Source organism: Monodon monoceros, unplaced genomic scaffold (genome assembly GCF_005190385.1).
Source record: "Monodon monoceros isolate NGI ecotype Baffin Bay Population unplaced genomic scaffold, NGI_Narwhal_1 Super_Scaffold_3, whole genome shotgun sequence".
Taxonomy (NCBI): domain Eukaryota; kingdom Metazoa; phylum Chordata; class Mammalia; order Artiodactyla; family Monodontidae; genus Monodon; species Monodon monoceros.
Window position 1 is genome coordinate 72,207,113 of NW_021703780.1, and position 13,343 is coordinate 72,220,455.

General features: G+C 37.7%; 1 protein-coding gene across 4 annotated transcripts in view; it reads right to left on the reverse strand.

The window, feature by feature from the left end:
- The window catches only part of CUNH3orf67 (chromosome unknown C3orf67 homolog), a 260,137-nt gene that overhangs the window by 56,819 nt on the left and 189,975 nt on the right, over positions 1-13,343 (reverse strand). For 3 of the 4 annotated variants that reach the window (XM_029244383.1, XM_029244382.1, XM_029244385.1), the window contains one exon: positions 3,303-3,506. The exons of the other annotated variant lie outside the window; for it this stretch is intronic. In XM_029244383.1, coding sequence (XP_029100216.1) covers positions 3,303-3,506 — 204 coding nt within the window. The remainder of the gene's footprint in view (positions 1-3,302; positions 3,507-13,343) is intronic. 4 annotated transcript variants of the gene reach the window in all.

Sequence of the window (13,343 nt, forward strand, 5' to 3'; positions counted from 1 at the left end):
GCAGCAGTCTTGTTGGGTGGGGGATCGGTAGTGATTATGCGGGAAGTAAAAATTCATTTCAAGTCCTATTCAAGGTGATGGAGAAACAAAAGCACAAAGAGGAGGTTATCTTGTTAAAGGAGAGAATTAGTTCTGCTCCTTTCAGAACTCGGAGTCCACAGCATATTGTACCAATCAAAAAAAATACGTGGAGTGAAGTTACGTGGGACAGATAAGCTAGGTTGTGGTGAGAGTTAGCATGGAGATAATCCTGGCTCTTGTGGCAGAAAGGAAGCTGTGTCTCTCAATGAGGCCTGGAGAAGGGTTAAAGAAGGCTTTGAAGCTAAGTCTTAAGGGATAATCAGGTACAAGGATATGTGCAGAATGCCCTTAGGGAATTACAACTGGGATTAAAGGATGGAGTGAAAGGTGGGGAGCAGTGAGAGATGTGCCTAGAAGGGGGGCAGGTCTCAGATCACGGGGGGCCCTGCAGGCCAGGCTAAAGAGGCAATGGAGAGTTATGGAGAGTTCATGCAGGGAAGAGATCAGATCAGATCAGGGCTTTAGAAAGATAACTAGTGTGAATAATAATGACAACTAATCTTAATTTATTAATTGCTTATTATGTCTCAGATACAGCGCCAAGTGCTTCACAAGGTTACACAGCTTGGATCTGAACCTTGGCTATCTGACTTCAGAGTCGATGCTCCTGACCATCAGGCTACAGTGCTTAGACTGGAGGTACCTTAGTATTAGGAAACTGCTGAAGGAAGTTGGATAAGAAATGAAATGCCAGGGCTATGGTATTAGATAGGGAGGGTCAAGATGTAAAAAGGAGAGAGGATTCTCAGGATTTGGAGACCAAATGGGTATGGGAAATGAAGGAGTGGGAGAAATGGAGATGTCTTCCAAATTTCTTGTTGAAGTGTCAGTGTGGAGGATCAGCATGGAGGATGATGCCATCACTGTGATACAAGAAAAGCAGGATATCACTGTGATAAAGTTATGTCTTCTTTCATTTCTTCTTTTTCACTGCCCTGGTACAACTTCTAAAGAGAAAGTCATGAGCTCCCAGAAACACCATAGTGGTTCTTGTAAATTGCTCTATTTAAACTCTATATGAGCAACAAGATGCAGGGTTCATTAAGGAATGCACTTTTCCATTTGGTGATAGTTCCAACATTGAAATAGACTGAATTTGATGTAATAATAAACATATCTTATGAATACCAAAGGTAGATTTTTCAATGATTTTCTCTGTCTAAAAAAATAGACTGGTTTCAATTTCTCATTTGGTCAAATAGAGGCGTTATTAAGTTCATTACCAATGGTTATTTTTGGCTGTGTACTTTTAGAGCAAAGTAGTCGTCATGCATGAGGACTTCAGTCCTTGCCAGAACACGACAATGATGAGGACACGGTACCCAGGGCAACCAAGAGTTCAGCCTTTTCAGTCTTAAATAATCATTTCTCAGCTTGCTCTTTGTAATGTTGGGTCTCTGAGCTACTTCATGACAGAATGACCTTGTTCAGGAGGCCACTGTTCTCTTTCTTACTTTTGGTTTAAATGACTGCTAAGAAATATTTTTTATAAGAAAGGAATATTTCTATTCCATTGTAAACTGCATTGGCAAAAATCTGCAACTTACTCTTATGTTCTTAGCTCTGGCTATAAGAATACTCTGAGTAACTAGCACACAGGGGTATTTTTGCTGGGTGGGTAGATACTCTTTGGGACCAAGGCTGCTTGAGGTGTTATGTATGCTTGATCATTCAGTTTAATGAAAGCACAACTAAGTAAGGCAAGAGAAACCTGGAAAGTGGGCAAGGTGGGAAAAAAGAACCCTGAGGAAAAATTAATATCATTTTTCCCCCCACATCTACTTAGAACCAATTTGAATTCCTCCTCCATGAAGACCTGTAAGTTCCCTCCAAAGCAGAAATCTCAACTTCTGCTAGATATTGGTAGCACTCATTTGACAATTAAGTCACAGATCGAGAAGTCACCATATCATGGTGTTTGGAAGCTTAGAATTGAGAGTCATGCCAAACTAGTTCTGTGTCACTTTACTCAAGAGCCTCAATTTTCTCATCTGGAAATGGGAACTCGATAGAGCTTACCACATAGGATAGCAGTAAGGAGTAAGTTAGAAACACAAGGCTCAGTGTCAGGGCCTCTGAGATTTCTAACATCTACAAAGAAGTTGGAGCTCTGGAAAAAAAATTTACTTTAAAATAGAAAAAGAAAACTGAAAAATTGATATTTAACTAAATACTTAAAACATAACATATCCACCATCAACTACACTTAAACTCAACCTTTATGTAATTTTATATAAGCATGAATCAAAGTTGCATCATTTTATATTTCCTTTCAAAAACTGTCCGGTAAAAAAGTTATATTTACTGTTGGATGAAAAGTGCATTTTAATATGTTTGATCTGATGTTGAAGGTAGCATTATAAGTAAATGTTCCTTCGGCCTATGGAGATCTTAAAGTGTTTTTAAGTGCTTAAAGAAATGGTAGCTCTAATTACCATTATTATAATAATGATTTTATTATTCTGTCTCATGACATTTCTTACGTTGCACAGGACTGTTCCGTGGATGTTTCTGCTTTGTCTTTCCAATTAAACCATACGATCCTTGAGGATCATAGAGGAGAACGGACTGAGTCAAGACACTGGGCTTTGCTCTGGGCTCTACCACTGACCAGGTATGGAAGCTTGAGCCCAGAGTTTAGTTTCTTCACCTGAAAAACAGGAAGACTTTGGCCTGCTTCAGGCAGTCTGCTGGTCTATAGAGAGAATGATGGGTCATATTTGAAAGGGCTTTAACTGTATGAACATATAGGAAAATACAAGCTGCTGAAGCATATGGCCCTTAGGCACAGGGAGGAGTCAGCATAAATCCAGTGACTTCTACAGAAGGTTCTTTGCTGCTGCCATATACGAACCAGTACTTCATATATCTATAGTCTCCTCCTTTCTGTTTGTTCATTTAACAGACACTTCTTTAACAAGTGTTGAGCCTGCTTTATGTGCCAGAGTTTGTGCTAGGAGGTGGTGATACAATGAGATACCCAGAGTCTACAGTAAAATTATTCTTTTTCTTTCAATGTATGGTTTTATATATCACCACACAATGAAAATACCTTATCTGAAGGTAAATAAGACGATTTAAGACAAGACAATGCCCCCAGACTTAAAACACTATTTCAGAATAGATTTCATAGCAGTGTCCTCATTTGGCCCTAGTTTTCCCAGGCAAGGCTGGGCTTTGTGACAAAGGCAGTAAACAAAGATGCAAAACCCTGGACTCACAGGTGGCAGGCAGGAGTTCCAGGTGGTTGTGTCATCGCTGCTGGTACTTATGCTGACATTACAGTTGTCAACCTGGGATGCGCTCAGGCCATGGGGAGCCCCAGTATCCTCCAGTTCTTCGTTCTGTTGCCGCTGTAGGCTTGCTAGCATTTGCAACTCGGATTCACTCATCTGGCTGGGTTGATAGTTTCTCCAGTCATATTCCTGACCAAGAGAGAAGAAAGTGACACAGCAAAGGGTCACTTGGCCTTTCTTAATTTTATGGGCTACCAATAAATGCTACTCTAAAGCCTTAACCCCTTCAATGGCTCCCGATGGACAGAGGCCCAGATCCTTAATATGCCTTTATATGATGCCTAGGCCAGCTGACTCGCCTTGTCTTTTCCTCCTGACGTGTCAGTCACACTTCATTTAGGTCCTCAAAAGCATCGAACTCATGTTTGTCTTGGTGCCTGTGTACATGCTAGTTCCCCGTGTGCTAATTCCTAGGTATCCTTTAGGGCCCAAATTATATGTCACTTCCTCAGAAAAGCTTTTTCTGACAACCCCAAACTGGATCAGTTCCTCCACATTATGTGCTCTCACCGAATCTTAGAGTGTTCATTTTTAGCGCTATCACAATTGCAGTTATGTAACTGCTTCTGGAGTCCACAGGTAGTCTATGAGTGCTACAAAGGCAAGCACCATGACTGTCTTACTGTATTTCTCACATCTGGTGCCCAACCAGTATTTGAGGATTGACTAAATAAACAAAAATTTAAAGCAGTTTCTAAAAAAGAAAAATAACTTTCCATAAAAAAGTCCAGTTTACAAGAGAATTGATCATTTTCATCAGTGTGAACATTATGAGCAAATAAATTCAACTTACAGTAAGATTGAGAATGATTAGTGCTGTTAAAAGCCATCAAATAAAATATGAACTGAAGATAAGAACACGTAAGGTCTGAAAGCCAGAAAGACCTTGGAGCTACCATAAACCCTTACACTCACACGGACTTCACTAAATGTGTAATCTGTCAAGACTACTACTACAAATCTTTAGAGGCTAGTATAAATATTATTTCAATGTACAGGGAAGAAACTGGCATATGGAATTTTCAAGCCCTTTCCTTTCTCTCTGGCTTAAACCAAATTTGGTAGCTAACATTAACTTCAACATTGCTGAAATGTTAGCATCACATATGAATGAGCAGTGTGATTTACATCCAGGACTGGCATATAACTTGAAAACAATCTCAAAATATTTTGGTACATCTAGAATCAGTGATTATGCTCAATAAGCTTTTTTCCATGACATACTAGAATTTTTAAGATATTCAAATCTCTACACTTATTTTCTTGGAAGACCCTTTGAGATGGCTATTGCCTTCTTTTCTGCCTCATAGGGATGTAAAAAGTTAAGAAAATATAATTTGGAAAAAAAATTCTTGGTGTTTCTATGACATTAAAAGCTTTTTAATAAAGCATTATCATCATCATAACTTGGGGGTTATGAAAGCTTGCAATCTAATAATGTGATGTGGAGATTTCCTGGAAAGTTGCCAGTGGAAACTCAAATTCTTACAGTTCATGGCTCCAGCAGCTTGGCACCCTGAGAAGTCATGCAATCTCTAATAAGAGATTTCATGAGTATTTAATATGCTTTGAGAGTTCTTGGGACAAAACAGATATCACAAGAAGAAAAACAAAGTTTATATTCCAATGAAAAACACTTTAAAAAAGAAGAAAATAAAAATAATTTAAATTCCAAAGACATAGGGGAGCAATAAACAAAAGATGCTCAACATCACTGTCATGAGAAAAAATAAATCAACATGACAATGAGGTACCATTCACATCCACTAGGATTGTTATAATACAAAAGATAGACAGTAATAAGTGCTGGAGAGGATGTGGAGAGACTGTAATCCTCATACACCACTGGCTGTGAATATGAAATGGTGCAGCCACTTTGGAAAACAGTTTGGTGGTTCCTCAAAATGTTAAACGTGGGCCATGTGGCCCAACGATTCACTTGTAGGGATATATGCAAAAGAAATGACAATATATGTGCATACAAAAACTTACACACAAATGTTCATAGCAGCAATGTTCATAACAGCCCCAAAGTGCAAACAACCAAATGTCCATCAACTGATGAATGGATTTTAGTTTATCCATACAATGGAGTATTATTGGCCATAAAGATACATGCTACAACATGGATGAACCTTGAAAACATTATGCTAAGTGAAAGCAGCCTGAAGCAAAAGGTCATAGATTGTATGATTTCATTTATGTGAAATATACAAAAAAGGCAAATATATAGAGATAGAAGAGAGACAGGTGATTGCCCAGGGACTGGGGAAAGAGGGAATGGGGAGTGATCTCTAATGGGTATGGGGTTTCTCTCTAGGGTGATGTAAATGTTCTGAAATTAGACTGTGGTGGTGGTTATAGAATGTTGTGAATATACTAAAAACTCCTGAACTTTATGGTACATGAATTATACCTCAATTAAAAAAAAGTAGTTCAGTAATCAGATGTGAAAACAAGACTAGCCATTTGACTTTGGGATCAATAGTAAACACGTGACTTGCTGTCCTTCACTTCAGTTTTTCTGTCAAGAAATGGAACTAAACATTCTAACGTGTCACATAGGTATGTTATTTGGCTTGCACTGACAATACATGCTTTTACAATGAAAAAGGAAATTTTATTTTCAAAATTTTTCTTAAGAATAAAGCTTTTATATGTACTTAGTATGATTAATTCAGCCATCTGATTTGTTTATTTAATCCACAAGCCTATACTGTGCCTGGGGTACAACCCTAGATGCTAAGACAGAAAAACAAGAGAGAATGCTGCAGTGGTTAAGCCACACATATCTGAGTCCAGGCCCTGGTTTCATCATTTACCAGCTGTATGTGATTGGGCAAATCACCTAATCTCTCTGTGCCTTAGTTTCTTAATCTATAAAATGGAACCATAGTGTACACCTCATGGGATTTTTGGTGGACTAAAATAATGTATATCAAATGCTTAGCATAGTACCTGACAAACAGCTATACTAAGTGCCTCCAAACTTAACGATTTGTGCCTTTATCAGAACGTGTTTGAGTGTGTACCTTCCAATATATGTTTATTTATAAAATTAAACAAATGTACAACTATATTAAAATAGTATGTATGGTATAAAACATACACACACAAAAAATAGAAATGAAAATGGTTGAACTTAAAGAAATAAATGTAAATAGTGTGAAGCTCAGCTGATTCTTTTTGATACACCTCTTCTGGGGTGAGTACATCCCTCTTAGGAGACCTCTGGGTTGGCAATCAATACACATGCTCCCTGTTATTATTATTCTTTCCTCTCATTTTCTTTGGCCCCTTTCATCCATTCTGTACTATGCTAGGAGCTGGGAGTATAAGGAAAATGAGACATATCTCTGTCCTCATGGAGCTCAGTCTAGAAAGGGAGACCTAACAGGTATTATAAGTTGGGGTATTATAATGTATCATGATCAATACTACAAGAGATATGACTAAGATGCAACTGCCCAGTAGAATTAGAAAAAGCCTCACAGAAGTCTAAGGTGGCATGTGATAGTAATTAAATTTGTTGACAAATGGAATGAGTGGCCTTCATAGGGAGTGAACTCTCTCCACCACCAGAGGTATTGAAGCAGAGGTTGGGGAAGTAAATATGTGCCTGGAATATTGCAGTAATCTGCAGTGGAAATGGATTGATCATTCCTTAATTTATCCCACAAATACTTACTGAGACCTTTTTATGTGCTAGAAACTGGTGGTGCTAACTTTGCTTAAAACTCTATATTTCCATGATTTTATTTGATACAACAGTAAAATGTATTCTGACAACACCCTGGAAGGGGCAGCCAAAAGTGAGCAGAGAGAAAGAAGCAACTTTCTCTAGGGTCATGAATAGAGCAACTGGTGGCAGAGAGAGGTAATTAACAGTCCCTTGATACATTCTTGATTTGCAGTCTCTTAAACCATTTCAAAATCACCAGAAAGGCTAAATCATTTATTAATTTTTTTAAAAAAGAAGGCTTGCAATAAAGTCTTCACATTAAAGTAGACCCAGAACAAGATGTCATCTAACTAAATTATGCAACTCCTGAGAGGCAAAGTGTTTTATGTAATTCTATCTCTTAAAGGCTCAAACTGTTATGTATAACCCAATTTTGTCTCAAAATATCCTTGTAGGAAAGAGGGGAGACATATCAATCAGATTTGTTTTAGGAGCAAGATAATGGGCTCAAGGCTATATAATTCAGCTGTGCTCAGACTCCCAGGCAAGTCCTTCCCTTATAAAGCATTCAAGCCATTTGTTTTCACTGATGTTCTTTCAGACAGTTTTGGGAGCCTAAGACAGTGAAGTTACAAAGACAAGTATGATGTGGCCCCTGCTTTCATCTAGGAGGGCAATTAAGAGTTCTAAAGAAATGAGTATACAATAAGGTAACATATACTGAGGTATAGTATTAGTAATCACACAGAGCTTTGATTATGATTAAAAGGAAAACTGATAACTCCAGCAAAATGATAAAACACAACAAACAAAAATAATCTTTCAACTTGATGGCCTTCACCTAATCCGTGTTCTCAAAGATTTTGAGACAGAACAGCTTAATTGATCAAATATCTGCCTATAGAATTTTGTGAGCCTCAGATAAGACCCAATTCTACTGAACTGTAGGTGACACAAGGCTGAGTTTACAATGGTGGTACAGAGGCAAAGTGAGACATGGACAACAGTTAATAAGATGAGATGACGAACCTCCTTCTATTTTATATGGTTGGGAGAGTAACAGAACTGAGAGAAAACTGGGTCGTTATTCTCATTCTGGAGCCTATAAAAATCTTCGAGACTCTTTCTGAATCAGGTTTGCATTGTGACAGTGCCTGATAGCTAGGGCATAGGAGACATCATGTTGTAAAAACTCTTAATAAAAGTTCTAACAATCAATTTCCAGCTCTTTGTATTCCTTTAAGTTACCCCAAGACTCAAAAGGTGCTACTGCTACAAAAGGGATAGTGGCTCTTATAACAGAAGGCAACGTGAGAAAAGGGAGATATACTAAATAGTCTGGCATTTCAGAAAAGAGAGAGGTCACTTCTTGTAGGATCAGGCAAGGCTTCATGGAGGAGATGTTCTTTAAGCCAGGCCTTGAAGGACAGGAAGGGTGATATAGAAGCATATTCTAAGCATCAGGCAGGAAAACATGGGGTAGTTAGAAGTATGGAGCTTATATTCATAGAAAGCATTATTTACTTATACATACTGTTTTAGAAATGAAATTTGTAATACTGTTCCAAAGTAACAAGAATGAAAATACCTAGAATTTAACCTAAATCTTATAAGACCAGATGGTTCCACTTCCTTGTGGAAGTGGCCCAAGTCGTGTTAAAGAATATAGAATTCTACCAAAAGGCATAATTTTAATAGCTCCCAAATGGAAACTACCCAAATGCCCATCAACAGTAGAATGGATAAATAAATGGTGTGAGAGTCACACAGTAGGACACTATATTGAAGTGACTGATATATTGAATCTTACAAATGAAATGCTGAGTGAGAGAACCCAGACACAACAGACCATACACTGGTAAAACTAGTCTTGGCAGGTAGGGGGTGGTTGTGAGGGCATAGTGACAGAAAAGGATAGTGACAGGGAGGGAGCACAATGGGGCTTCTGGGGTGCTGGCATCGTTTTCTTTCTTGATTCAGATGATGGTCACATGTGTTTGTTCAGTTTGTGAAAATCCGTCTAAGTATATGTTTATGATATGCACACTTCTCTGTGGCCAACAAGAGTAAAGAAGTCTAAGAGTCAAAGAGAGATTTCCTAGGAAGTGATTAGTCATTAATCATTGGCACCTTACTCTGGACTGTCTTAATGGGGGAAAAAAAGCAGTTTGTAAATGTGGCTGGGAGTCAGTATCATGGTGGTTTCAAACTTGTATTTATTATTAAGAGTTTTAAAGATGTAATTAGGAAGTTTTGTGAGTTTTTTTTAACCTCAACACGACAGCAAGAAAAGTGGAAGTCCATTTTCCAAAACTAATTTTAAACTTTAACTGGCATTTTAATTTGAAGATTAATCTCCTCCCTATTGCTATTTGCAGACAGTGTTTAATTCCTATACTGACATTTTTAATACTAATAGCTCATGGTAAATTAGTGTTCTAGAGCATCTCTTTTCCAACTAGCACTCCTTGAAGACTTGTTTCAAATTCTTGAGCTACTTACCCACACAAGAATTTGCTCTGATTCATTGGGGACACAGGCCCACTAACAATAGGAATGAAGAGAAGACAGAAGCCACAAACATGAGCTCTAAGTGACACATACTTGAGCTCATAACTCATTCACAATTACACGGTAGCTTTCAGCATGTCTTCACCACACAAAGAGATAAATCAAAACTTAAAGACCAAGCCACAGTACAACTTGAAAACCTTTGCTAAATTTAAGAGATGCTACGTCAACTTGCACAGCATAAATTAAGAGTCAGGCTATTCAAAAGAACCAACCGGTCAGAATCTAGATCATTTTTTTTTTTTTTTTAACATCTTTATTGGAGTATAATTGCTTTACAATGGTGTGCTAGTTTCTGCTTTGTAACAGTGAATCAGTTATACATATACATATGTTCCCATATCTCTTCCCTCTTGCGTCTCCCTCCCTCCCACCCTCCCTATCCCGTCCCTCTAGGTGGTCACAAAGCACCGAGCTGATCTCCCTGGCATTCACGTGGACATAGGCTTAACCAGACCCAATGTTGCCTCTGAAATGTCTGTCACAAACATTTCAGCGTGTGACCTGGAGACACTTCACAACCCTTGACTCAATCCATACTTCATTATTCATGAATAATAATCTCTCAAAATGTCTCAGGTAAAGAATTGTTGGCTAATTAGATCCAATAGTGGCAAAATTCCTCGCAAAGCGATAGCTATCTATCTTATATATGTGGCTCTCTCTTTCTTGGCACGAAAAGATTTAAAGAAAAAGATCTTTATATTTATGTGCTATATTTGTATAGAGTACTCTTTTAATCCATAACCTAAAAAGAAATATACTTCCAAATATTTTGCCTTGGTAGTCAGCTTGCTAATTTTCAGACAGAATTCTCTGACAAACATAGCTGATCTCTTATTAACCTTAAAGTGAGCTGATAAACAATTTGTAATTTTCCAGCATCTATCTTCTGAGTTTAAGAATAATAGACTAGAAGGAATCCAGTAAAACCAAATTGAACAGGTTTTATATTATATTCAAGGATATGCCATCTACAAGGTGAAGTGTAGCCTTATACATGGGACAAGCATAGTAGCCATTCAATAAGTGGTAGTTTAAAATATTATTTAAAGAACCAGGAGGAAAACAATTACTGAGACTGCTTATAGAGATGAAAACAGCAGAGGCAAGCCAACTGATGCTTCTGGAGTGGGAAGATGATAACTTTTAAGTAAGTTTGAACTGTTTAGAATACAAAACTGGTTGTAAAACATTAACAACAGATATACCAACATCTGTGTATGCTTCTGCACATTAAAATACTGCAAAGGTTCAAGTGGCAATAGAAGTTAAATTGCCACATGATCACAGAATTTTTTCAGTGGTCTTTAACTAAGGGTGATAGGCCAGTGTGGAAGGTACACAGGCTTTTCTGGCCAGATCTCCTGGGTTTGATACTCTGCCTTGTTACTTATTATATGTGAACAAGCTAAACCTCTCTCCTTCCTTATCTTTCAAATAAGTAAGCCCTCTCATGAGGGGTGAAAATGGAGACTGGAGATAGTATGGGACACCTTGTAGAGGGCCTGGCACATGGCAAGTACTCCAAATCCTTAAAGCCACAAACGAGGTTCTTAATCAAAGACCTCAATCTCATTGTGTTTAGAAAATAGCCTAGTATCTCTTACATAAAGAAGGAAAATTACAAATTTGACTTGCTCCTCTTTAAAATTAGGAAGAACAAGACATCAAAGAAGATGGATTTCTTCCATAAACATTCGATTAGTAGGATGCTAACCTTAGCATTGGAATACTGGAGAACTGACAATGAAACGCCACAGTGTGTTGGTTAAACCACTAATGTATTTTCATTGATTCATACTTCTGATAGTCTCTTAATTTTTGTCAAGACTTTCTAGCTACAATTTCTGAAACTTTTGAGAATTTGAAACTGCTCCTCTTCATCAGAGTAACTGGCATATTGTTTGCATAACTAACTACTCAGAAATGGAGATATCAAAATGTCCTAATAACTCTTGCAATTCCATATCATCACCTGGATTTTAAACCACCATTCCATTTAAATTATTTTAACATACATCTATTCTAGACCATTTTGTCTTGGTGGATAACTAAATTAGACACTAGATACAAAGAAAGTGAAAGAAACAAACCACCCTGTAGTATTAGCAGCAGTTCAGACAGAAAAATATTCAAAAAGAAGGCAGAAGGCTAGGAGTGAGTTCCACCTGGGAAATTTCTATGCCTAATTCAAATACTTTTACTGGTGACACAAATGTTATTTAATCACCAAGTTCTATAGCTTCAGCAATATACCCAGCAGTACATTGACAGATAAGACTGAGATAATGACCTTGTTTTTCCAGAGACAAGGAAAGAGTGCAGTTTCAACAAAATATCAAATATCAGACTCTTTTTCCAAAGACTATTAATTGGCAGGAATGTCCAATTTAATAAATGAAATATTCTTCCCATGGTTAACAGTGTGGTTTATGAAATGCTGTCAGTCCTGCCCAAGCTCAATTCACTCCATCAATCATGAAGCTACACACCTACAATTTAGTTCTGGGAACATGGCAAGTACATTGAGGGTGGTCTCTGGGGAATGACTGGAGAGACATCACATCCTGCTTCTAAATGTTTTTCTCTCTTCAGTGTATCCTTGAAAAAATATCAACATGTTACCTGGAAGAAGTGACCCATTAATTTACTCTTATGTTAACACTGGATTCAACGATAAGCAGAGGACAAGAAGCATATATAGTTATCACTTATTGAACAATCTCAATAATTAGTTTCTAGAATTTGATTGAAATTGAAAGGTTTGCTTTAGAATGCCAGGCATACTGGTTTACAATTCTAACTACTCATAAATACGTACAAGAAAATATCCTGTTGGACTATGGGATACTAGTTCTACATGTACTATCTCATTTAATACTCACAACAACCCTATGGAATAAGTATTGTTATTTTCTCCAAGTTTACATATGACATAACCAAGGCTAAAAGAGGTTAAGAAATGTGTCCACGGTCACATAAGTAAAAAGAAGCAAAGCTAGGACTCAAATCAGGTCTGTCTGATTTGAGCTGGTGCTCTGAACCATGGTGCCCACTGCTCCTGACTTCTCAGTTCCGAAAAATGAAAATGTGGATAGACATGACATAGGGCCCTGTTTGGGGAAGGCCTTGAGGGCAGCAAAGGGAAGGATCAGGGCAGCATGAGATCGGTGGGCATCTGTGGTGGAAGCTGCTGAAGGAGGGAGAGTCACCCCTAAGTGAACCTCCCCAATTGGGCCAGGGTGATGTATAATATACAAGGCAACCTGACCCTGAGACAGGTGTTTTACAACAACGGAATATTGTTGTAGCTGAAGCAAGTCAGGGGTGAGAAAGACATTTATGAATTCTTCAAACAATGCAGTATTGTTAGAAAGACAGCTGTAAATGGCATACTTGAGTGGCAAATTCAAAAAGAGAAAGACGGCATCACTTTGAACAAAGAGTATTATACACCCTAGAAAATACAGAAATTTATGTAATGGAATAATGCCTTTAGAACCCTAAAATAATTTACAAATTCATTTTTCTCTAAGTTTGTTGAGCATAAATTGCATTGAATAGTAAACTTTTATAACTTAAAAAATATATGATGATAGATATTCACTGCTCCAATACTGGGCTCAAGTTCATCAGGGAGGCGATGAAACTAATCCTTTTTTATTATCCAAAAAAAAAAGGCTTGATGATTAAGAGAAAAATTTGCTCAC